The 27,292-nt window shown below is 36.2% G+C and overlaps 1 protein-coding gene across 1 annotated transcript in view; it reads left to right on the plus strand.

The window, feature by feature from the left end:
* Positions 1 to 12,257: 12,257 nt before the first annotated feature.
* The window catches only part of ppip5k1a (diphosphoinositol pentakisphosphate kinase 1a), a 50,606-nt gene continuing 35,571 nt past the window's right edge, over positions 12,258 to 27,292 (plus strand). The window contains 13 exon segments of the mRNA XM_028476800.1: positions 12,258 to 12,306; positions 15,026 to 15,439; positions 16,012 to 16,213; positions 17,481 to 17,571; positions 17,669 to 17,754; positions 18,758 to 18,912; positions 19,007 to 19,108; positions 21,143 to 21,304; positions 22,179 to 22,300; positions 22,384 to 22,485; positions 24,682 to 24,768; positions 26,324 to 26,399; positions 26,513 to 26,622. Of these exon segments, the coding sequence (XP_028332601.1) occupies positions 15,293 to 15,439; positions 16,012 to 16,213; positions 17,481 to 17,571; positions 17,669 to 17,754; positions 18,758 to 18,912; positions 19,007 to 19,108; positions 21,143 to 21,304; positions 22,179 to 22,300; positions 22,384 to 22,485; positions 24,682 to 24,768; positions 26,324 to 26,399; positions 26,513 to 26,622 (1,442 nt within the window). The 5' untranslated portion in view covers positions 12,258 to 12,306; positions 15,026 to 15,292.

The raw sequence follows: 27,292 nt of genomic DNA on the forward strand, positions 1-27,292 counted from the left end.
TGGTGATTTATGATATAAATCTAGATCATTTTATTTCGAATGAAGTCTGAGAAGAAAGAGAATTCTGGGTTAAATTTGCTGATGCTAAATGCTAAACAGGCTCATTTATTAACAAACACTTCTCCTGTAAGGGACAGCATGTGTGAGTGATATGTAATATGGCTTGTTATGGGGAAGCTCTGAGTTAAGACTCTGTTCTGAGAAATAAAAGCAGTGAGTCTTAAAACTAGTATTTTGATACAAAATAAGCTATAATATATAATAGAAAACTCGATAAATCTTGATTCTCGATATATTGCCCAGCCCTAATTCCTAAATTATAATACAGCCTAAATAAAAACACATATGGATATATTAGGTACATGCTTATTTAATATACTTCGGTAAAATCACACTTTTGTGTTTTAAAGGTAAAACAGGTGCAGATATTTTAGTTTCTATAGAATCTAATACATAAATAAATACACAAATTCATTGAAACTCCACAATATTTTCAGGTGCTCATTATTTTTCACTGGCGTTTGTGTCCTCTGATTATTTTTGTGTGTACATAGTTGTTGTGTTGTGTGTTTTTGGAGGTGTTTTGTGTATTGGGTCGTGTTTTATTGTTATCGTGTCAGGCGAGGAATTAGAAAAGAAGAACTCATCATCAAGAAAAAAAAAAAGTAAAAAAAAAAAAAAAAAAAAAAAAAAAAAAAAAAAAAGAAAAGAAGAACTCTTTTTCGCTGCTTTTTTGTGTGTTTTTTTTTCTTCTTTTGTACATTTTTATTAATGTTTTTGTGTTTTCAAAATTTGTTGTTTTGTGTATGTTTGTTTTTACTGTTTTTATTTTTCAGGAGTTATTTTTTCACTGTTAAGTTGTATTTTTTGCTGATATCTTGTGTTGTCTGTGGAAAAACAGACAAAACCCTTTGTTGTTTCCTGTATGAATTCACAGAAAACTTCCAAGAATACATGAAAATACACATATGACGTGGGAGGACAAGGGCGGGAGAACTGTGGGTCGCTACAAGAGCAGCGCCTCGCATTTAGATGAAAAGTGGAGGAGAGAAGAGGGGAAAAGGCAGGTTCTAAACTGAGTTCATATTTATCATTATTCTAATGCTGACATGAATGTTGATAATGTGGCCCTCAGATCAGATACAATCACATTTTTTTGCCCACGCTGTCGTAACATGGGTTACATGACAGATGCTGGTCCTTGGGTCGATATAGTTGTAGACCTTTCTGTCCAAGATAAGCAAGTATGGATAAATCCAGCTGCATTGGAGAAGTTGATTAAAAACTATTAACTGCTTTAATGCACAGAATGTTCTGCTAATTTAAGGGAAGTTTGTCTTTGCTGAGGGAGTTTTCTTACTTCTCTGAAGAAACATAAACTGGAAGCTCAAACTGTTTGTTTTCTCTTGCAATAAAGGAACATTATCAGGAAATCTGAGCGTACTGTTTTTTATGGCCTTTTAGCGTTTGATTTAAGAAGATAAATCTGACGTGGGAGAATGGATAGTTACACAATTTCAAAGACTGAAACTAAACATGAAAAATAAAGTGTTTAATCCTGGGAATGATGTGATCTTTCCTCCATTAAAGGCTACCTGTACAACTCATGTTAACAATTATGTTTATGTCATTCCGGTAAAGAAAATACATGTACAACCAGAGAAAAGGGTGATAATTTCTTTTCGTTTCAGGCTCCGCAGCCTTTATGTCTCTGGATTTCACACAAACGCTCCAGAGTATACCCTCCTGCTTACTTCTGAGTTTGTTCATCATGATGTTCTGAGAGTTCAGTGCTCTGCCCCATCCTTCAGAGATGACAGACTTTATGACAGATCAGATAGCTGCCAGCTCCAATCAACAGCATCCCTACTATCATGATTCCAAACATGTACAGTATATATCCTCCACGGAGAGTAAAGCCAGGCACACGACCTTCCATCTGTCCCAGGAATCCATTATGTATCCGGCTGCAAACATTCCGTCCAGACACCCCGGCTCACCTCGGCCCGACCTTCTCATTGAGAAAATATTTCAAATGTACTCATTAGTAGATCCATGCCTAACAAAACAATATTTTGCACCATAATCCATTTATTAACTTTTAAAAATGTAACTACTTCATAGTTTTAGAGCCTGTGTTCCTCCATTTTTTAATCATGTGATTGATGATGTCACATGGCCCCACTGTCTGTAAACATCCCATTGTTTTCTATTGGTGTGAAACATTCAGCCTGATTTATAGATTATTTAGTAGCTTTTTCAGTCAAAATAACAACTTGTGCTGCTTTTGGTTGTTTTAAATAATCAGGAAAAGTTAAAGATGTTGATGTAAACCTCTTTTTAGGCCGGTGTCATGTACTGAGTTTACATCGTACTGAGATTATATACTGTATGCGTATGCATACTACCGAAAAATTTGTTTTTGCTAAAACAAAATTCAGTTTTGTTTATTTTTGATTTCGAAGTGAACAGACACGTGTTTTATTTGTTTATTGGATTATGTTAGGATTAGGGTTATAATCTCAGTATGGAGGTAAACTCAGACCGTGACACCGGGCTACTGGACTTAAAACGCCCTCACTTTGTTCTTATTGTGTACACTAGTTAAAATCACTACTCCTCTGTTACTCATGAACAGATCGGGCTGAAATTTAGTCGCTATAATCTATGGATGTGTACGTATGAATTTGATTGGGGCCCAAAGAGCCCGGCCCACGCCCCTTTTTTCAGCAATTTCCTTTAAAGTCATTTCCTCATTTATTTGTGAGTCACATATTGCAACAATTGGTGGTACCGAATCACTGACACATACTAATATATGAATGGGGTCCATTACTCAGTATGTGCCACAAGGGTGCCAGGGACTGAAATCTCTGGAACGTGGTACGTGCTATTTGGCGTGGAGATGTTCCGTGGGCTCAGCCGTCGTTCATCAGAACTTGTTTTTACAGAAAAAGGATAAATATATTTGTGAAAAGAAAAATTAACTCTCCGGTCGCGAAGCAGAGAAGAGTTCTCCTATGGGTCCTTTACTTTTCCTTGAACACTGCGCTGACACGCTCTGGTGGCTGAAGTTAGCGAGTAAATCATGGACTGTTGAAGACACACAAACCCTGAGAATAGAAGTCTTTTTGGTGGGAGTTCAACAGTTCGTGAGATTATTTAGTGATTCCGAGGAGGAAAATTCAGCTCGAGACATACGTGACAGATCCAATAATATGTACATCCTCAGCTCTGCTGCCAGTTCAATAAATGTATCTTCTTTACAGTATTGTAAACATTTAAAAGAGAAATAAACAGACCTTCCAACAGTATTAGATTTATTACCAAGATGAATTGTTATAGCAAAGAAATTATCTATAAAACCCTTTTTTTTTTTACTTTTTGTGCAAACATTTATATAATCAGTCCAAATAGGGCTAGGTTTAACCCTAACCCTATTTGAACTTTTTTGTAGTAATACCTCACGATTTACGCAAATGACATTTAAAGAAATTTTGCATCTTTTTCCAGATCTAGAAAATCATCTGAAAAAAAAATAAAATAAAGTCAGCTGATTTGAATCAAAGAAAGAAATATTTATACTTTTATATTAATACTTGTATAAAAGTAACTTATTTAAAAAGTTTAAACCTTCACATGTTCATTTTAAATTGTATTATTGCCTTGGTTTTAAAAAAAAAGGTGAATTGGGATTAAAAATCTCAAGAAAAAACCAAATGTAGGCCATTCATGTTCATGGCAGCAGCTGCAGGTGTGTATCCAAACAGTGTCATGTGTAGAAAGTGTCCACAAAGCTTTATTCTCCTCCACAAACGAGGCTGGAAAACAGCTGATAAACTACGGCTCATTAAAAGCCTCTCAGGCTGTAGTTAAACACCTCCTGTGTGTGTTTCTGTGTGCGCGCATGAGTGAGTTTTCTAATCTCTCCAAATGTTGACAAAATTCACAACTTCTGATTAGAAATGTTCCTCACACTTATTTGTGTTTTTCTTTTTTCTAGCAGGAATAAAATATGTTTATGGCTCTATGGGCCTGTATTACACAGCTGGATAAGTATATCCTGATATCTCTCCGTTAGCTTCACCTAACCAAACACTATCACAGAGCAGCTGTAGTATGAAGACTGCACCCAATCCATAAAGTCAACTACATGATGCTCCGTTGTTCTATGAATCTGTGATAACCATATTTATTTATATTTGGGTTGGGGCAGTCATTTAACAAGTATACAATACAATTAGTTTAAACTTTGCAAAGACTGGGCATGACATTGTGAATGTTGTTAAACTGGCAAAACATAAGCATGAAATATGGCAAAAAGCGACAATACTGGGTCAACATATGTGACATTAGGTGGAAAGGGTTTATAAGTGCTGAAAATATCTTGAAAGTGGAAAAAATGTGCAGAACTGTACAATATACTGTGTAACAACTGTGTTGAGGTTAAGAAAGAAAAATAGGTTAAAAATATGGAAAGTTTGGTGTAGAAAAAGGAAAAAAATAAGCTGAATTGGGCTGAAATTGTTCAGAAAAGTCTTATTTTCTTGAAGGCATCTGGTGACCCTAAGGTTGGAAACTCCTGGTCTACAGGACTCCACATCCAAAGGAAAGGGAGTAAATGTCCACGTTGTGCATCACCTTGACGTGCTGCAGTGTGCAGATGGAGGAGGAACAGGGAGTGAACGTGCTGCTATAATGAGTGTTTGTCCTGTTCTGACCTCACAGAGGCTCTTTGTCCAGTGAATAGAGCAACAACCACGTTCACATACTAACCTAACAGGACGTCTGTGTGGGAACAGAAACATGGAGCTACTCAATGTGAACAAGTAAAAGCAACTAAACGTTCTTGGAAAACCTCATGTAAATCACACATGCTTACGCCCTGTAATAGAACTGTACACAGGAACATTTTAGTAGAGAATTAAACACTTATCACGTTATAAGTATTTTTAAATGTTTACAACAAACCTATTGTGGTAAGATGAGGATCATAAAATTTTGCAAGAATAAGATTACACTAGTCTTTGTGTATGTTGTATAATTTACTCATTAGATTTAGACAGAGGTGATGATAGTAAAAAGGTTCTAATACCAGGGTCCAACGTAAGATTGTTGTAAATTTACCTACTGACATGTTTATAGACGTATTTCTTCTTGTTACGTTAGAGTGAGGTGAAGTACATTTTTCAACATTTCTGTGTTTAAGATATGGGGGAGCAGTTATTCTAAGCTTGTGTGGGTGTCAGACCAGGGACCCTATAGTAGTGAGGTGTATGACAGAAAAATAGTGGATTAAAAAATAACTTTAAGAATAGTAGACAAAAAAAAAAAAAACTCATAGAACAGTGGATCAAAAAACAGAAAAGAAAAAGTTTTATGTTAGAAACAATTGTGGGAAAAAGGTTCTTGTTATACATTAGAAAACAATTTTAAAAATGCTTTGTTAGAACAGTGGGCCAAAACAAAAACAAAAAAAAAAAAAAAAAACTTCTACATTAGAAGAACTGTGGGGGGAAAAAGAACCTTGTTATACGTTAAAAAAGACCATGTTACAATAGTGGCCCAAAATAAAAATAAATGACCTTGATAAAACTATAGTTGAACAAAAAGTAAATACATTTGAACCAAAAAAAAAAAAATAAAAAAAAAAAAAAAAAATCATTTTATTACAACAGTGGACCAAAACCATTAAAATATATATTTTTTTAAAAAGGGATTTGTTAGAACAGTGGACCAATGAGAAAAAAAAAAACTTTTTGAAACAATAACACTTTCTTCTACTTTAGAAGAACTGTGGGGAAGAAAAGGACCTTAGGTTACATTAGGAAAAGAAAAAAAAAAATCCAGTTAGAACAGTTGACCAAAAGGAAAGGGACTTGGTTAGAAACAGTAGACTGATGAAATACAAAAAAATAAAAATAAATTAAAAAGGACCTTTTAGAACACAGTGGCGCAAAAAAAAAAAAAAAAAAAAAAAAAAAAAATGAAAAAAAACCTTGTTAGAAATAAAAATAAATAAACCTTGTTCCATGTTAGCACAACTGTGGGAAAAAGGTTCTTGTTATACGTTAGAAAACAAAATTAAAAAAAGACCTCATTAGAATAGTGGATCAAAACCAATAAAAACATTTTATTAAAAAGGTACCTGGTTAGAACAGTGGACCAATGAAAAAGGGACTTGTTATACGTTAGAAAGAAAAAAAAAAACCCTTGTTAGAACAATAATGGACCAAAAAGACCTCGTTAGAATAGTGGACCAATGGAAGAAAATATATAATTTTTTAGAACAGTGGATTAAAAAAAAAAAAAAAAAAAAAAAAAAAAAAAAAAAAAAAAACCTTGTTACACATTAGAACAGTGAACCAAAAAATACATATATATTTTTAAAAAGGGACCTAGTTAGAACAACAGTGGATGAATTCAGTTGTTCTATGTTAGAACAACTGTGGGAAAAAGGCCTGTTAGGAAAAAAAGAAACTTGTTTAAACAATAGCGGGAAAAAAAAAAAAAAAACAAACACCTCATTAGAACAATAGTAGACCAAAACTTTCTAGAACAGTGGATCAAAAACAAATAAAGAACCTTGTTCTACGTTAGAACTACTGTGGGGAAAAAAGCGATTTTTGTTTGACGAACAATTGAGGGAAAATTTTGGGTTATAGATCAAAACAACTTTGATTAAGACAGTAGAATAGTCAGCGTGTTGTCCAGGACATGTTTCAGCAACATCTACAAAGAAGATCATGGTTAGTAAGTGGAGCTTCAGTCAAGTCAGGTCTGTGAGTTCATGTAAGCTCAAGTTCAGCCACACAGGCCTGTGGGAGTGCCAAGGTTTGAGGAGCCTTTCCAATTGTATGGAAACAAGGTATTACAAAGATGAAGGTCAGGACATCTGCTCGAGCAGAAAGAACATCGCATGTGGAACATGCAAGGTCAAAGAGGAACAACCTACAAGCTCTAAACGCACAGAGGACAGTTCTGAGACAACAAAGACACACAAACAGAACTTAACGCAACAAACATACAAAGAGTAACACATTTTAGACATGTACAAAAGTATAAAGGAGCAAAACTAGAACAATTACATCATAGAAAAAAGTTTTAAAAATGTAGAGTTTGTCTCTATAAAAGTTCATCCTTGAGTGGAAACTGTAGAATCACCACTGCTTTTCTTCATCATTAGAACACAGAACTATTGGCTCTCAAACACTTTGGCATCTTGAGGAGTTTTTTGGTGCTTTGTTGTCAATGACCACAAGGCGTCCAGGAGATCCATGATGGGTGATATTTGATTGATTTGCCTATTGGATGTTGTTTCCAGTGCACACTGTTCAGTTATCTCAGGGTCATTGTTTAGATTTCACAAGTGTTCAGGATCTCTAAGCCATCTTGATTCCACATTAACCCTTCGAGGATGGATCATCTCTTGAACTCCATTGGTTTGTGAACGAGGTCATGAATGTTGGACTCTAATAAAATCTTTGTGGTTTTATTTCAATACTGATGTGACATTGGTCCAGGAAGTTAATTCTGACTGTAAGTACATTTGATCCACTAGTGTTGCCTTGGTGACTTCTGTATCCAAGGTTGTTCAGCTGTGTCAAAACATGACTCGGCAGTTTCCACTCAGCCAAGGTCTTCAGACTTGAGTCATCTTGCCACATGAAACCCACTTAATTCAACTTGTTCATGTTTGCCAGGGCCTTAGGAGTTCCTGTGGTATAAGTTGATCCGTCTATATTAGGATATATAGAGTTATGGTGTTTGGTTTGCTTTCAGAACGCAAGGGGAGAGAAAGCTTACCGCCCATAGATAGCCCAATGTAGATAGTTCACCCAGTACTCAGTTATTGGTAATCCATTGAGTGTATATAAAGCCTCGTTCAGATTTTTACTGATCTGAGACAAATAAAACCTGTAAACCTTAAGTTTGTGATAATGACCCTCTAAAAACCACATGAACCATAGATTTTAACCTCAGCACAATGGGCTTCTCCGTTTGTCTACATCTTAAGCTTTGCACTAAAGTCTTTTGTGTTTGTTTACATTTTAAGTTTGCCACTAAAATCTTGTGCTTTAGTCTGTGTTTTATATTTTTAAACAAGCATTGCTTACCTTGCTGTAATACTTCAATATCTCTTCTAGCCAAGTCTGATGGTGATGAAGGTCCCAACGCTGTAGAAAACATGCCTAGAAATAAAAACATCTACTGTTAGCACAAACAAGCATATATATATAATGACATTAGCACAATAGACATAATAACTTTAGTACATTTACCTTCAGGATAAAAGGCTGCTTGATCTTTAACGTTATATATGTTGAGTACATACATATTTGTTCTGATATTTTAACCCATTGTTGAAGATCAGTTTAGATTAGAGACTTGCTGAACGTCCAAGAGTGACGGCATGAAGTCGATCTAAATTTATAACTCTGTGAATAAAAGCAGAGTTATTTAGACAATAGGCTACTACTGCCTTAATTAGCACAATAAAATTAAATACTGTTAACTGCACTTACCAGGAGGTACAGTCTGAGCGTAGGTGGACCACGTCATGAAATGCAAAGTACAGTTGATCCAAATCTTCATTACCAAAAGTTCTTCCATATGATACTTCTTCTGAATACTTTTAATCATGAACGGTTCATGTTCCGTGCAACATTTAATGTCTAAAATATTTGCTGTTTTGAATATTTTGCATATGAAATTTACTTTCGCTCATTAACTAATAAACTAAGGATGTTGGGCCAGTTTTATTCCTCTACTGTATATTGCTTTATGTACTAGTAACTGTATTGGATTTACCTTTAACGCATCACTACTACATCATGGCAATTATGACACTTTTTATATTGACTTATTATGGAACCAGAGTTTTAATATGCAGCTTTTAAAGTACACGCTTACATTTAGTTTCCATCCTCATGAATGTTTTTAATTTGTGTGGTGTTTAAGTTCAAAACAGTGTGTAAAAATGCTGAGGTAGGCAATTTGGGGAGGTTGTGGTGGTTAAATTTACCTGCATTATTAAAGTATGAGTATGCACAAATCATATAAGGTTAAAAACATTCAATGGAAATCTATGAGTGTTATGTGATGTTCAAACTACAACAAAGTGACAACGCAGCCCATGAACCATGACAAAACAATACAACTCTTGAACTATGACACAGCAACAATTCAGCCCTCCAACGATCACAAACCAACAATTCAGCCCTCAAACTACAACACGACAGCAATACAACCCTCAAACTATGACAAAGCAACAATAAGGCATTAAAGCATGACGCATCGGAGCGTGACAGTGAAAATACAGGCATCCAAGTGTGACACAGCAAAAATACAGGCATCGGAGCCTGACACAGCAAAAATACAGGCGTCAAAGCCTGACACAGCGAAAATACAGGCGAAAATACAGGCGTCAATGCCTGACACAGCGAAAATACAGGCGAAAATACAGGCGTCAATGCCTGACACAGCGAAAATACAGGCGTCAAAGCCTGACACAGCGAAAATACAGGCGTCAATGCCTGACAGTGAAAATACAGGCGTCAATGCCTGACACAGCGAAAATACAGGCGTCAATGCCTGACACAGCGAAAATACAGGCGTCAATGCCTGACACAGCGAAAATACAGGCGTCAAAGCCTGACACAGCGAAAATACAGGCTTCAAAGTATGACACAGCAAAAACAGCTCAATGCATGATGCAGCAAAACAATTGAGTGGGCTGTGACATTTGAACCACAATTCAGCATATGGTTGAGTCATGTTACCAACTCAGTTTAAACAAAGCGTGACTCTGCTACAAGTCTGATGAATGCTGTGACATCCAAAGCATGACTCAGTATCAACACTAAGGTGATAACACCACATGTCAACTACACGACTTAGAACATGAATTAGCAGCTGCGTTCAAGCAAGTGTATGAAATGAAATGTAATTTGTGTTGCATGGGGTGATATTGTGCAGATTTAAATAGCTAAACCAGGAGTGGCAAACATTTGAGTTTTACTTCTATTTTTTTATATATATATATTTTAGATTTTTCCCACAGAGCCTATTTAACACTAAACTTCGCTATGTTTGCTATTTAGTTTGACACTCCTGAAAGAATAATTAAGATTGTCCTACTGATCCAGAGCGGTGAGAAGTCTGACACACTGAGGTTGTTGGAGCTCAACAAAAACTCAGACCTGAGCCTGAACAACCTGAGGTTAAATAAGGAACCTCATCAAGATGATGAGATTCACCTGTGACAGGTGACCAGGACCAGGATCAGGAGTAATCAACTCACTCTCAGTATTCAACATGTGATCCAACACTACCAATCTAATCACACAGAACATGTTAAAACAGGTGTAAAAAGAGTAAAGAGCTTTTTCTTTGCTCCATAGAGAAACCGTTTTTCAGCTTTTTGGAGGAACTCATGCTTCAGGGATTTTTCAAACATGACCATTACATATTCAAATGATTTATGCTTATTCATGTGTCAAATAGTTTATTTTTAATTATTTCATTTTATTAATTTGTAATTGTCTGACGAAGGATTTGTATTTAAATTACATATATAATCAAATAATGTAAATAATGAATTATTGTTCAATGTAAATCTGAACATTTAAAGTAATTGAATAGATGAAGTAGTTTATACTCAAAGTTATAAAAAAAAAAAAAGTTCTCCTAACTTAATTATGTCAAGTTTGTGTAAATTGTTCTTCCTTTTTAGAGTAACTTTATCTAATATTTTTTTTAGTAAAATGAGACTACGTTTGTTCATAAGTGATCATAACCTAAAAACACATTAAGTACGACAAGTACAAGTAATAACAAGAATGATAAAGTCCTATTGTTTAAAATAGGAATTCTTTAAAAATAAACTTAATTCACAGAGCACTTTAATTTAACTGTTATCAAAAAGAACAAGTAGCCAGTCATCCAACCTTTTAAATTCTGGAATATTTTGACTTTTAAGTTAATCAGCTTCACAGTGTTTTTGTTGTTGTTTTGCTTTGTACTATGTATTCTTAAAGTGACCCCCCCCCCCCCCTCAAAAAAAAAAAAAAATCTTAATTATTCAATAGTTTATAATTATGGCTAAATGCACTAGTTTTTCCCCAAAATCTAATTGCATTTAAATATGATGTTTGTATTTTTAAATCTTCTAGGTTGATTTTTTCCTCCAAAGTTTTTGGATTTCTTATTTAAAAAAAAAAATCTGAAATGTTCTTCTTGAAGTCCAAATTTGGTCACTCTCTTTGGCCTTCACTCATACTGTTGTATTTCTCAAGATCAAAGAATTGATTTCATGAAATAAAAGTAGTTTAAAGGCAGAGGAACTTCATTTCCCTCCGTGTAACTATAACTTTTCCACAGTAAAGCTTTGGTATTCTACACACGCACGCACACACACGCACGCACGCACGCACACTGTCTTGTCTTGTGTTTTACACTCACAGCCAAAAAACACATGGAATCACGTGTCACATCATGCTTGTGTGTGACACAAAAAATACTTTTATTATGAAAATCTGTCATGAAATCATTATTAAATGGATTCTAGTTGATCAACTGAATATTAGTTTATGTTTTAATCAGTAGCTTTGGAGTCAATGTGATTTAAGTGGCGATAGTATTATAAAATCATCATGTTTAACAGCTTTTATAGGAGGTAATGCAGATTTGTTTTACAGGTAAATTATGGAACAATTATTCACACCTTGCAAAAACTATAAAACATTGGAATGCTCCAAAATGTGTCAGAAGAAGTTTTTGGTTGCACGTAAATATAGCTTTCTGGTATATATTTTTATTTTTGTCCTATCTAAACTTTCATGATTGGATGAGTATTTTGTTGAATTATTTGACACTGAGGTGCAAATCCTTTACAATTACTATTTGTTTTTGATGATATTTTCATCTTATTGTGATAATGTGTAGGCTACTAGTATTCTGTAACTGTGCAAAATAAAAACAGTGAAAAAATAAATAAAGTATTGTTAACATTTGTGATGCATTAATGAACCCTGTGATCAATATGAGATGACCTAGTTTTGGTCCTCAGACCGTAGGTTTGTTTGTATTGTGCAGTGTAATTTCACCGCTAGAGGCCGCTGCTGCTCTACTTTCCTAACGGGATTCACTAAATCCGTGGCAACCCGCCAGACCGCCTCTCATTGGCTTATTTTTCCTTCATGTCCCGCCCCAAGGGACAATCCTCGCTCCCTATTGGCTCGTTGAGGCTGGGCTCACTGTAAATCAGGGAGTCAATGGCAGCAGGTCAATCCTCGGATCTCCACCGTGAGTCCGCCGCTTTATTTCATCTCATGTGGCCTTAAATGTCATTGACATGTAAACTCCATTAAGCGTAGATACTCGTCACACAACCATGGGCTGTTTTCAGCGTTTAATGCCCGCGAAATCACCTTTAAAGGACTTGTTTACGTTGACGAATTAGCCGCGGTGTCGCTAGCTTGGCTGCTAACGTTAGCTAGCAACAACCGAAGTGTCAAAACAATGACCAAAAGCGAAAAATTATGGCATTTTAAACGTCGTGAAAGTCGCTAACATTTTGTGTACAAGTGGTAACTTTGTTCTTATTGTGGTGTTATTGGTTTATTTAATTGTGTGCATTTTTTATTTATTTTTTTCTGAGGTCAAAGCCTATATTTCTGTTGCGACCATCGACGCTTTCTGCGTCATTTATTTATTACTTTTTAAATTATGACTGTTTTTAAGCGCCTGGCACTGACTGATCTGCAGCTACAGCAGGGATTCACAATCTGTGGCTCGCGTACCCTCAGTGGTACTTGTAGAAATTGCAGTGGGTACATCAACACATTGATCAATTTATTTTCAAAGTAATAATATTAGTGGATAAGACTCTGTCTAACATGACAATAGTGGCAAATGGAAACCAATGCTGTTTGAACCACAAAAATGGCATTTTTCTTAAAGATTGTTTAATATTTAAATTATTATCAAAATAATAAACTAATGACAATATTTAAATAGCTATTAATGACATTTAATAAGATGAAGCCGATTAAACAAACTAAATAGAATGCACATGAGGGTTTATTCCATATATTGCATTTTCCTCTTGGTTTTTTTTTTTTTTTTTTAAATGTAATGATAATAATTTAAAGTCTCATAATAATTCCATTTATAATTCAGAAGGGGAATTCTGTAGTTTCTGTCGGTTTTCTGTGATAATGGAAAATCAGATGCGATCAATTTGATACTGATATCTGAAATTGATAAGACTTCTAATTTTTATTTTCAAATTTTCTGGAATTCCATGTAAGGGTATACCAATTTTAATTATTTCTTTATTAATTTTATTAGCTTTTTCCTTATTTATTGTAATTACTGACGTAGCAACCATTCTACAATCATTCCAAAAAAGCTCCATAGGGATTAATTACGTTCAGTGTTGATGGTAATTGCATTTTTGTGATGCGTCAGATTTTAAAATGTTCCGTTCAAATCTCATGGGAATGTGTGGGATTTTGTAGTGAGATTTTACGTGATAAATGAAAACATTGTTTGTTTATGTCTTCCAAATATTTGCTACATATTTAACCACATGTGGATAGTTTTAGGCCCTAAACTTTACTATATATTAATTTACTAAATGTCATTGTCGGTGTGAGCTGTGAGTTTGGTACATTACGTAGTTTAATAAAAAGAAAATGCTTTCGGTTGTCTTTGGTTTATGTTTTTAAATATGTGATGTAATACCAAAGCGCTCAGTGTTAGTTTCTGACTTCCCTCCGTGTAAATAAAGGTGCACAGTTTGTGTTTTCAGCTGCAGAAAGTCTCCGTTTGTGTGACTGTAGCTGAGGTCAAAGTTGTTTGTGTCTCAGACCAGTGATCTGTTTGTGCAGCATGAGGAGTGAAGAGTCAAAGTGCTGATTCTCCGTCTGTCTCACTGACTAATGATCAGTGCAGATGGAAAAGCAGCAGCAGACTGTGAGCGTGGAGCCAAAGCTGCAGTAATTATTGGTGGTCTGTGACTGGTCAAGGTTTGGAGCCACAACAGTGTCAGACTAGAAAACATGCTGACATGTTGTTACATCATTTACACGCAGGACAACATTCAACTTCTTAAAGGGATCCTCCACTGTTATTACAAAGGTGGCCTAAAACCTTTGAAATGTACTTATTAGAAGATCTATGCATAATAAAACCTATTTTTTATGCAACATATTCCTTTTATTAACTTTTAAAAATGGGATTATTTTACAGTTTTAGAACCTGTGTTCCTCCATCTTGAAATCATGTGATTGATGATGTCACACGGCCCCACTGCCTGTAAACATCCCAATGTTTTCTATTAGAGTGAAACATTCAGCCTGATTTTTAGATCGTTTAGCAGCTTTTTCAGTCACACTGACAACTTGTGCTGTTTTTGGTTGCTTTACAAAACCAGTAAAAGTTAAAAATATCGATGTTAACCCTCTTTTGTTTACAGAAAGTGGATGAAAACAGTTGTGATCAAAAAAAAATCTGTGACCACAGGGGGCGACAGTTCCAAATCTGTGGTTCAGTAGTAGACAATGAAGCAGAGAAGATGAGCTCTCCTAAGGAACCTTTACTCTCCCTGACTGTTGAAAACACAAACTCTGAGGATAGAAGGAGTTTTGGGTGGGATGATTTAAAAGCTGTTAAATGATGTAAAAATCAGGCTGAATGTTTCACTCCAATAGAAAACAATGGGATGTTTACAGGCAGTGGGGCCGTGTGACATCATCAATCACATGATTTCAAGATGGAGGAACGCAGGCTCTAAAACTGTAAAGTAATCCCATTTTTAAAAGGCAATAAAGCAAATATGCTGCATAATAATGTGTTTTATTAGGCATTGATCTTCTATTAAGTACATTTCAAAGGTTTTCGGCCACATTTGTAAAAACGGTGAAGAATCCCTTTAAGTTTAATGAATGAACATATGGAATATTTTAGAATATTACACATTTTAACACCTACTTGTGCTATGTATGTGTTTTTTCTACAGTCTCGACTCTGAGCTCCACACTTTGATGGAGGACTTCCACTAAACATTGGAACCCTGGACCTGGTTTTTTTTAAGATGTGGATTTTCTGAACATAGATTGTGAAACTGTGTGTAACACCACCAGGCTACTTGTTTTCTGTTGAAGCCTCACCATCTGTGACTCAGTGGCTCTGCTCTGCAGCCTCAGCAGAGTGGACCCCCCCTCCCGATCCCGATCCAGCATACGATGGCATGGCGGGACTCTGAGCGCCGTTGTCTGGGTCTGTGATGTCAGAGCTCAGCAGCCCGGGCGAGAGCCGGGGTGGCGCTCCCAGATTCTTTGTGGGCCTCGAGGAGGATGAGAGCGACGTGCTGGGAGAGAGCGTAAGCGGCGACATGGACATGTTTGAGGACGACGACGACGACACAGACTCGGTAAAACTCAAAACATTTCACATACTGCAGGAGAACAGAGAAGAGGAGGCATATTTTAACAATGAAGTACTTTCAACTGAATTATCAGAGTTTTAACCCCTGCAGATTAGTGTCCCTTTATTCATTTACAGCGCAAACAATGTCCAATAATAAACCAAATAACATTATTGTAATAATACAAACAATCATTAGAGAAGGGATTTTATGTCATCATTTAGAGTAATTGGAGTCATTTGTATGTACTGTAATTGTGTAATTTTGTTGTATTTTTGGAGTCATTTTTTTGTAATTTTGTTGCCCTATTGTGTATTTTCCTCTAATTTGTAATTTTTTTCGAGTCATTTGTATGTATTTGTCTCTCATTTTGTGTTTTTTGATTAATTTTTGTGTAATTGTCTCTCAATATGTGGTTATTTAGTGTTTTTGGAGTAATTTATGTGTGTTTTTGTTGTCTTTTCTGTTATTTTGTTAATTTCTGGAGCCATTTTTACATTGGTTGCCGCGCAGATTTAGACAAAGATCCAAATCCAACCTGAGTGAATGTTTTGAAACGCTGTCGTTTCTCCCATCAGCCCCAGGAGCCGGAGCGACAGATCATGGTGGGAATCTGCTGCATGATGAAGAAGTCCAAGTCCAAGCCCATGACTCAGATCCTGGAGAGGCTGTGTAGGTTTGAGTTTATCACCGTGGTCATCTTCCCCGAGGACACCATCCTCAACGAGCCCGTGGACAAGTGGCCCCTGTGTGACTGCCTCATCTCCTTTCACTCTAAAGGTAACACACGCACACACACACACACATATATACATTTTTTTTCACATTCTGTGCAGCTGCTTATCATTTTATGCCGTCTCTTCAGGTGACAGATAAAGAAAACTTCATGATATTTTTCCCTCCTCTGGGAGTTTTTTATTTTCAGTGACCAGTCCCTTGTGTTTTGGTTAGCTTAGCATGTAGCGACGCAGGCTCTGCAGGGTTAAAGGGTGCAGACGCAGAGTTCAAATTAATGTATCAGACCTTTATAAAATGTGATTTTTGCCATTATTACCCGATAAATCATTTGATTAGGGCTGGGCAGTATATTGAGATTCAAGATATGTCGAGTTTTCTATTTTGACAATATTGAACATTACAATACCGCCTAAATCAATGTTTTTATTTTATAGCTGTTTTAGGAGTCGCTGCTTTTTCTATTTATTAGAACAACATTAAAAGCACAGTTTGATGGATTTCCCAGTGTGTTTTAACCCAGACCTTCATCTATACAAGACACACTACAGAACTCACTCACACGTGCTGTCCCTTAGAGAAGAAAAAGAGTGAAGTGGCAAATATTGTGCAGCTGTCTGTTAATAAATGTCCCTTTGTGTACTTTTCCCTCCTTTTGTGTGTTTTTGTTGCTCTATGTTGCAGCGATTCTCAACTGGTGAGTCGCGGACCTGTACTGGGTGGGTCACGGACAATTGGTCAAAAAAAAATGCTTCATATTTCTCATGTTGGACTTGTCTTTTATTTTGAAAGAAACTATTCTTTTGATAGGCATGCTGTGAAATGTGTGTTACACAGGAAAATACATAGATTTATGTTTTAAAAAAAGATTATATATGTGTGTTTTCAACAGCTATTTTAGAAAAAATAAATTTGGTTGGTTGAATTCTAAAAAAAATTGGAACTCGGTCACGATTTAATGACCGTGGTAAAATGTGGGTCCCAGGGTGAGACCAGTTGAGAACCCCTGCTTTAGTGTATTTTTACAGTAACATCTTTCTGAGTTTATACGTGTATTTTTTTTTTTTTTTTATGAAGTTTTGTCTTCCCATTGTGCTTTTTTTTTCTTTTTCTTTTTGTGTATTCTGTTGTCCTATTAAGTGTTTGTGTTGTTCTTTTGTGTATTTCTCTCTTAATTTGTGTTTTTGTAGTAAATTTGTGTTATTTTTGCTGTCATTTTGTACATTTACTTTTGGGGGCCACAAGTTATTTATTTTTTTACCAAACCTGAAGCACTGTGTTGTGTGATTTTACCTGCTTTGTGTTGAACCAGGATTTCCTCTGGATAAGGCAGTAAGCTACGCCAAACTGAGAAACCCGATGCTCATCAATGACCTGAACATGCAGTACTACATACAGGACAGGTAAACTCCATTTGTTTTAAATCTCTGCAACATATTTATTTAACAGCATTCAAAGAACTTACCATTACCTTTGGATTTCTGTGTTGGGTTTCAACAGGAGGGAAGTTTACAGAATCCTGCAGGAGGAAGGAATCGACCTGCCCCGCTACGCTGTGCTCAACCGTGACCCCGACAAACCAGAGGGTTAGTCTAAAGCTGCGTTCAAACACTAGAGAGAAAAGCCTAAATTTACACATCAAACAAAAATTTCATCACATGCTAACCCCCTGGGTGTGACCATCTGTGGAAAGTTACACAATACATCACTGAGAAATCCTACATAACCTCTCTAATGTCGTTTCATTCCTTCACTGAAATATAATCCACACGGTGAAATAGGGCTGAATATTTGCACTGCTACAGACATGGGCAATCTTCGGCCCAGGGACCACGTACGGCCCATGGTTTGATTTTGTGTGGTTAAACACAAAATGATATTAAAACATGCAAAAGTAATTTAAACATAAAAATTGATAATAAAAACAATACAAATATACAAAATTACTCAAAAAACACCCACAATAACAATTCTTAAAATGAGAGAGAGACATACATAATGACTCTAAGAATACACAACATGACAGAAAATACACAATGAAAACATAAATACATTAAACAGCAACAGGAAAACTCTGATAAATTACAGAAAAAAACCTCAAAAAGATGGCATAAATGGACAGTGATTGCATTAATACAGAAAAAGACAGAATAAATACACAAAATGACAGAAAAACATAAAGAATGACTCTGAAAACACACAAAATGACAACAGAAATACATGTACAGGCAACAGTAAAACACTCTAAATGACAGAAAACACTGTGACAAATACACTCAAAATGATAGAAGAATACACAAAATTCCAACGTAAATACACAAAATGACTCTGAAAACACACAAAATAATGATACAAACATAAAATGACTGGGAAATGCATAAAATGACAACATAAAAACATTGAAAGTGACAGAAAAACACATAAAATGACACCATTAATGTGCAGAAACCTTTGTTTTTTCCTGTATTATTGTTCTGATGGGTCATTGTTCTATTCTGTGTCCCTCGGATTGTATAATCACATTTTCGTGGCTCTCACTGCAACACATTGTGTCATTAACGGCATGGTGTGTGTGTGTTTATTCATCAGAGTGTAACCTGGTGGAAGGGGAGGACCATGTGGAGGTGAACGGGGAGATTTTCCAGAAGCCTTTTGTGGAGAAGCCGGTGTGTGCGGAGGATCACAACGTGTACATTTATTATCCCACGTCTGCAGGAGGAGGCAGCCAGAGGCTCTTCAGAAAGGTCACACACACGTTTGATGGTTTTACAGAAGTCCCCAGCAATTTTAAGGTGTCCCACCAAACTGCTGAGTCACCTCTGACTGTGTGTTTTACAGATCGGAAGTCGTAGCAGCGTCTACTCCCCAGAGAGCAGCGTGAGGAAAACGGGCTCTTACATCTACGAGGAGTTCATGCCCACAGACGGAACGGACGTTAAGGTGAAATCTTCATGTAAAGCTACCATCCTATAGGCGTCCATATTGAGGCTCAGCACGCACACTCTCCACGCCTGATTTTAAACAAAGAAGTACAAACGTCATTTTTCCCATCAATTACAATCAATGAAAAAATATGAAAAAGAAACTCCAAAATGTTTTAAATCCTTTGCATCTAATGCAGATATTGGCAACTTTTATCACAATGGAGCTATAGAAATATGATTGATGTGAGGGTCACATGATCAACAGAATGACCACCCAAAAGAACAAAGGATTTATTGGTTTTTGTGTGTTTTTGGTTGTCATTTTGTATACTTTTATGTCATTCTGTTATTTTGTTTGTGTTCTTAGTCCTTTTACTTATTTTTTGGAGTCAATTTTGTGTATATTTTTTGTCGTTTTTTTTTATCATTTGCAGTTATTTATTTATAGTCATCCTTTGTGTTTTATGAGTAATTTTGTGGATTTTTGTTGTTGTTTTATATATTTTTCTGTCATCCTATGTGTTTTTGTTTTGTGTCTTTTTGTGCATTTTTTGGGGTCATTTTTGTGTATTTATTTTGTTGGTTTGTATGTTTGTCAGTTATTTATTTGTAGTTCTCTTGTGTGCTTTTGTGTATGAATGTTGTTTTATATTTTCTCTTGGCATCCTGTTTATTTCTTTAGTTTTTTGTGTTGCGAGAGCTTTTGCATATTTTTTTTGTGTCATTTATTGTTTGGAGTGATTTTTGTGTATATTTTTTCTCATTTATTTGTAGTCGTCCTTTGTGTTTTTTGAGTAAATTTCGTGTATATCTGTAATAGTTTTGTATATTTTTTTGTCATCCTGCATATTTAGTTTTTTTTATGTATTGTCATTTTATCCATTTTTGGAGTCTGTCTTATGTTTTTATTTTGTTGGTTTTATATTTTTCAATTCATTTATTTGTAGTTGTCTTGTGGGTTTATGGAATAATTGTAACTTTGTATGTATTTCAGAATCAGAAATGTTTTTAATGTTTTTAATGGCCATGTACAGTTTTAAGGACAGTACAAGGAATTTGTCTTGGTAGTTGGTGCACAAAACAAAAAATTTTTTTTTTTTTAAAAAATAAACAAAGAACAACTCAGCAAAAATAATAATAATAATAATGATAAATATAAAGGATGAGGGATAAATAAAGGATAGATTGAGAATAAAGGATAAATAGGATTTAAAAAAAAAAATATATATATATATATATATATACAGTGCAGCAGATAATGTCATCATGGAGGTGGTGATCGAGTGGGGGGGGTTCAGTGGGTGACTTGGGGTGTGTTCATGTGGATGGTGGCAGAGGGAAAGAAGCTGTTTTTGTGTCTGGAGGTTCTGGTCCTGATGGACTGAAACCTACTTCCAGAAGGGAGAGATTGAAACAGTTTATGACCGGGGTGGGAGGGGTCGGCCACAATCTTTCCTGCACGCCTCAAAATCCTGGAGGGGTTCAGGTCCTGGAGGGAGGGCAGATTGCAGCCGATGACCTTCTCTGCAGAGTGGATGATACGCTGCAGTCTGGCCTTGTCCTTGGCCGTAACTGCAGCGTACCAGATGGTGATGGAGGAGCAGAGGATGGACAGGATGATGGAGCTGTAGAAGTTCACCATCATCTTTGTTGGCAGACTGAACTTCTTCAGCTGCCGCAGGAAGTACATCCTCTGCTGAGCTTTTTTGATAAGCCCACTTGAGGTCCTGAGTGATGATGGCCCCCAGGAAGCAGAAGTACTCCACAGAGCTCACTGTAGAGTCTCCCAGGGTGGGGGGGTGAGGGGGGCTGGGTTCTTCCTGAAGTCTGCTATCATCTCCACTGTGATTTGTGAATCATTTATCATTTATGTGTTTCTGGAGTCATTTTTTTGCATTTACTTTGGTGGCTGCACGGGGCCCATTATTTGAAGCTGTTACTTATATTATAAATAATTTAAAATTATTCAAGGCCCAGTTTTGTCTTTTCTGTGTTCATCGTTATTGTATCAAAACGTAAAAAACACTGCTAATCCTTTGTCTCACTGCAGGTTTACACAGTAGGGCCGGACTACGCTCACGCAGAGGCCCGAAAGTCTCCGGCTCTGGACGGGAAGGTGGAGCGGGACAGCGAGGGGAAGGAGGTCCGTTACCCCGTCATGTTGTCAGCCATGGAGAAGCTGGTGGCCAGGAAGGTCTGCCTGGCCTTTAAGGTATAAGAACATCAGTTTGACAAAGAGGCCTTTACTTTCTCTCTATCGCACATCAGCAAAAAACAAAATCGCATCACTTTGACGTCTTTAAAATAACGATATAAGAATCAGATGTACTTTAATGATCCCAGGGGGAAATTAATAAAATAGGCTCAAGAAATATTAGAGATGAAAAGAAGAAACACAAAAGAAAGAAAAGAAAACACATAATCAAGCAAAATACTTTTAATTAATTAAGGATAAAATACAAATGCACACATTTCAGTAATATATAATTCAAATAGAAAACACTCAAAACGACAACAAAAATACAAAAAATAGACAAAACAACAAGAAAAACCTATGAAATCACAGAAAAATACACATTATGACTCCAAAACACTCAAAGCGGCAACAAAAAACACACAAAAATATGTATACAAGCATAGTGAGCCATCTACCAACTATCGCATCCAAACAAATATTTGCATCCATTCAAAATGATACAAATAAAAAATCCAAAACATTTAAACTAGGGTTGAAAAATTTCAGGTATTTTCAAAGTTGGAAACTTTCCATGGGGATTAGTGGGACTTTTTCTAAAATTAAAAGTTTAATTTGGATGTTAAATTTACAAGGGAAAAATACATTTTAACATCATTTCAGCATCAGTTATTTATATTTCTGGTGAATTCCAATAAATAATTCCCATGAGAAGTTTAAATTTTTGAATATTTCCAAAATTCCTATGGAAATTTCCTGTAACTCGTCCGCCCCCTCATCGACACGAGTAACAACAAATCTCTTCCTTCTCAGCGCTTTGAGCGTGTTGTTTTCTTTAATAAACCCCCAGAGAATTCTTCATGCTTTGCTCTTTTTCTTCTCTTCATGACAGCAAACGGTGTGTGGCTTCGACCTCCTGCGAGCCAACGGACACTCCTACGTGTGCGACGTCAACGGCTTCAGCTTCGTCAAGAACTCCATGAAGTACTATGACGACTGTGCAAAGATCCTCGGGTACCGTCCCACAGTTCTTGCTGTTTGCCATCGTGTTTTCCTTTGTTATCTGTGCTGACACACTTCGTCACTCCCACCTTTAGAAACCTGGTGATGCGCGAGCTCGCCCCTCAGTTTCAGATTCCCTGGTCCGTCCCGACCGAGGCTGAAGATATTCCCATTGTTCCCACCACCTCGGGCACCATGTGAGTCAAGGAATGCTTTAGCACAGGGGTGCCCAACCCTGGTCCTCAAGGGCCCCTATCCAGCATGTTTTAGATGTTTCCCTCTTCCAACACACCTGATTGAAAAGACCAGCATCGTCAACAGGCTTCTGCAGAGCTTGATGATGAGTTAATCATCTGAATCAGGTGTGTTGGAAGAGGGAAACATCTAAAACATGCTGGATAGGGGCCTTTGAGGACCATTGATTATACAGATAGTGTATGTTAATAAAGAACAACTCAACTAGTTCTGATGGAGATTTATCACATAATCACAGACTGTTGAAGACTTTCACCCAAAAGTTTACTATTACATGCTCACTTTAGCCACCAGAGCGTGTCATACGCTGTTTAAAGGAGAGTAAAGGGCCTTTAGGATAGGTTAAAAACAGTAGTGACATGAAAGAAAATCTATGACAGCAGGGGGTGACAGTTCAAACTCTGTGGTGTGGTAGTAGAGAAGAAGAGCTCTCCTAAGGGGCCTTTCCTCTCCCTTAAACAGTGCACTGACATGCTCTGGTGGCTGAAGTTAGTGAGTAAATCACAGACTGTTGAAGAGACACAAAAATACACACAAAAGATAAAAGTCCTTTTGGCTGGGAGTCCTTCAACAGTTTTCTCTGCTTCATTGTCTAACCGCAGAGTTGGAACTGTTGCCCCCTGTGGTCAAACATTTTTTTTCGTGTCACAACTGTTTTTTATTTTCTTACAATAAACAAAAGAGGTTCACATCGACATCTTTATAGTTTTCCTAATTATTTAGATCAACCAAAAGCAGCACAAGTTGTCATTTTGACTGAAAAAGCTGCTAAATAATCAAAAAATCTGCTAAATAATCTAAAAATCAGGCTTCACTCCAATAGAAAACAATGAGATGTTTACAGGCAGTGGGGCCATGTGACATCATCAATCTTATGATTTCAAGATGGAGGAACACAGGCTCTAAAACTGTAAAGTAGTCCTATTTTTTTTTCTTTATTTTTCTCTTTTTAGTAGTAAACATGAGAAATGACGTTACGGAACGTTCCTCGACAGCAAGACAGCATATACATGACAATGTAAGAAAAGAAAAAAAATTATATTCCATTATAATGAAATAAAATAAGGAAAAACATGTTGGATAGTAGTCCCATTTTTAAAAATAAATTGAACAAATATGGTGCATAATAATGTGTTTTGTTAGACAAAGATCTACTAATAAACGCGGAGAGGACGCTGGTGCTGACTATTCGCCGCTTCTCTGCAGAAGCACGACATGACATTTTTATCAGGCGGTTGCGGCTCCATCGCGTCCCTCTGGTCTCCAGCACGTCCCGTCGCACAGCAGTCACGTCATCACCAGCTACGTCACCAGAATGCCGCCGCCCCAGGTACAGTTAACAGAAAACCTGGAGTGGATTTCACTCTCCTCCGCTCACTAAAAAAACTGGACTCAAAAACACATCTCACACTACAACAACTAAACGTTCAATCTCTGTCAAATAAATCTGGACTTATGCATGACCACATCTTAGATAAAGACATAGGCATTATGTGCCTCTCTGAGACCTGGCAACAGCCTGGGGTCTACTCAGTCCTCAATGAGGTACTCGTACCTGGAAAAGGCCCGCACAACCGGACGTGGTGGGGGTTTGCTGTAATATTCCGCGGAAATATTCACCTTTCTCCTCTGCCTGTGCCCAATGTCACTTCATTTGAAAGCTTGGTCCTTCAATGCAAACATCCCCTCTCAGCAACTATAGCCCTCATTTATCGCCCCCCAAATCACAACCAACCTTCATCTCAGACATACATGATTTTCTCATCTCCCTATGCACATCGCACAAAAACATCCTGGTTATTGGGGATTTCAATATACACATGGACTCTCACACCTCCCGACAAACATCCGATTTTAAACCAAATTTGATTTAGGCCAAATTTGTAAAAATAGTGGAAGAAGCCTTTAAGGAAAATATATGAATTTTGGTTCATATTGTCCAGCCTTTTCTCTTACCATGATTAAGACAGAAGTGAAGAGAAATGTCTCTGAATGGGAATGAGAGATGCTCCTCACTGAAGTGGAGGTTAAAGTATTGCATGTCCATTATAATCAGTTTAAAGCACATTTGTGTGTATTTATGACGAACATGGAAAGCACTTTTTAAAATTATGAATAATGTTTTGTCACCGTCACAGGATGGAGCTGCGCTGCGTCATCGCTGTTATCCGACACGGAGACCGAACGCCCAAACAGAAGATGAAGATGGAAGTCCGTAACCCCATGTAAGTCATCTTTATGTTCACTGTGGAACAGCGATGGGTAACTTTTATAATCATAGCAGGGGCTAATAGTTTAAATAATGATTAATCTGAGCATTAATACAGGATAAAACTAAGAGTTTGTCGTCTTGAAGTCCTTTTGTATGTATTTTTCTCTCATTTTGTGTGTTTTTGTTGTCGTTTTGTGTTTTTTAAAGTAATTTTTGTTTGTTTTGGTTGTCCTTTAGTGTATTTTTCTTTCACTCTGCATTTTTGTTTTGATCTTGTGTATTTTTGTTGTGGTTTTGTGTGTTTTTGAAGCCATTTTGTGTTTTTGTCATTTGATGTGTATTTGGTGTCATTGTGTTGTTGTTGTGTACATTTTCCTTCTCTTATATTGTGTGTTTTAGTTGTTGTCTTGGGCCTTCAAATCATTTTTTGTTGTTGTAATTTTCAGTAATTGTGTGTTATGGATTACTTTGTCTATTTTTTAATTAATTTAGTGTTTCGGAGTCACTTTTGTTTATATTTTTGTTTTTTTGTTTTGTATTTTCTGCGAGTTTTTGTTGTCCTTTAGTGTATTTTTCTTTCATTCTGTGCATTTTTGTTTTGGTTTTGTTTTGTGTGTTTTTGAAGCCATTTTGTGTCATTCTGTTGACGTTGTGTGTGTTTTTGTTGTTTCATGAGTTTTTGGTGTCATTATGCAGTTGTTTTGTGCATTTTTCTTTTACTTAATGCATTTTAGTTTTTGTTTTGAGCATTTTTGTTCTTTAGTGATTATGGAGTCATTTTTTTTGTATATTTGTTGTAATTTTGTGGTTTTGGAGTCATTTTGTGTAAATTTGTTGTAATTATATACAAAACCTTCACTGTAGAACAGAAGTGGGAAACTGTTATCACAGCAGGGGCAAAAAAAATGGATTCTCATCCGATATTTTGAATAATGATTAATCTGAGCTTTAATACATGATAAAACAAAGGGTTTGTTTTTTTTTGGAGTCATTTTGTATGCATTTGTTTTTGTTTTAATCTTGTGCATTTTTGCTGAGGTTTTGTGTATTTTTCTTTCACTTTGTTCATTTTTTTGTCTTGAGTGTATTTGTTGTGGTTTTGTGTGTTTTTGAAGCCATTTTGTGTCGTTCTATTGACGTTGTGTGTGTTTTTGTTGTTTCATGAGTTTTTGGTGTGATTATGCATTTTTCTTTTATTTAATGCATTTTAGTTGTTGTCTTGTGCATTTTGTTGTCGTTTTGTGATTTCTTTGTAATATTCAGTATTTTTTTGTGGGTTACGAGTTACTTTGTTAATTTTTGTTGTAATTTCATGACTTTAAGTTGCTTTTGTTGTAATTTTCAATGTTTTTTATATAATTTCTTCCTTTTTGTTCTCATTTTAAGTGTTTATGGTCTCGTGAATTTTTCTGTAATTATTTATGTTTTCATGTCATTTTTTGCTTTTATTTTGGCTGTCACACAAAGTTAGAGCAAGGGTCGGATGTGGGGCCCCGGGCCCCTTGTTGCCCACATTTGATTTTGAATCAAGACTTTCAGGTAAATTTTCATTCTCCTTTTGTGTTCAGGTTTTTTGATCTGTTTGAGAAGTACGGAGGATACAAAACTGGGAAGTTAAAACTGAAAAAGCCCAAACAACTGCAGGTGAGGAAGGCTCGCCAACACTGGGCTCTGTTGAGTTTGTTGCTCTGTTGTATTTGTTGCCGTGTTTTATTTATTGCTCTGTTGTATAACTTTGAACTGAATTTATTTGACAGGAGGTGCTGGACATCACACGGCAGTTATTGGTGGAACTGGGACAACCCAACGACTGTGAGATAGAGGAGAAGAAGTCCAAACTGGAGCAACTGAAGACTGTTCTGGAAATGTAGGTGACACCAGTGACACTTTACTATGGTCTGTTAAAGCAGTGGTTCTCTCCCTTATGTCCGACTACTACATTTTACTCAGAATTCTTTGAAAAAACAACTGTAGATCACAATTATTATTTAATGGTTGATAAAACGCATTTTAAAGAATCTCATTTTGTAAATAAGTGAATAAAACAGTATTTAGTCGCTCCTGAATAGATTTATTTTGATAGTTTTTATCATTTATGGTCATCTCCCTCCTGATGTGGAACCAACACTGATCCTGGTATTTTCAGTTCATGTTCTAATCAAGATCATTTATATCTTCATTTGATGTCGTTTTGTGTATTTTGTCGTTGTTTTTTTTTTTTTTTTTTCTTTTTCAGTATATTTTTCTCTTTTTTTGTGTGTTGTTGGTGTTGGTTTACATTATTCTGTCTGTGTGTGTGTGTTTTTGCTGCTGTTTGGTGGTTTCTCATGTAGTTTTCTATGTTTCTGTTATTTTAGTGTATTTTGTAGTGATCTTGTGTGTTTTTCTCTCATTATATTTTGTTGTTTTGCAAGTTGCTGATATAAATATTTTTAAGGCTTTCATTTATTAATTTTCCACTCTCTTTCTCTCAAGTACCCTCTGTAGTGCCATCGCGTACCCCTAGGGGGACACGTACCCCCATTTGAAAAAACACT

This window comes from Gouania willdenowi, chromosome 3, assembly GCF_900634775.1.
Source record: "Gouania willdenowi chromosome 3, fGouWil2.1, whole genome shotgun sequence".
NCBI classification, from domain to species: domain Eukaryota; kingdom Metazoa; phylum Chordata; class Actinopteri; order Blenniiformes; family Gobiesocidae; genus Gouania; species Gouania willdenowi.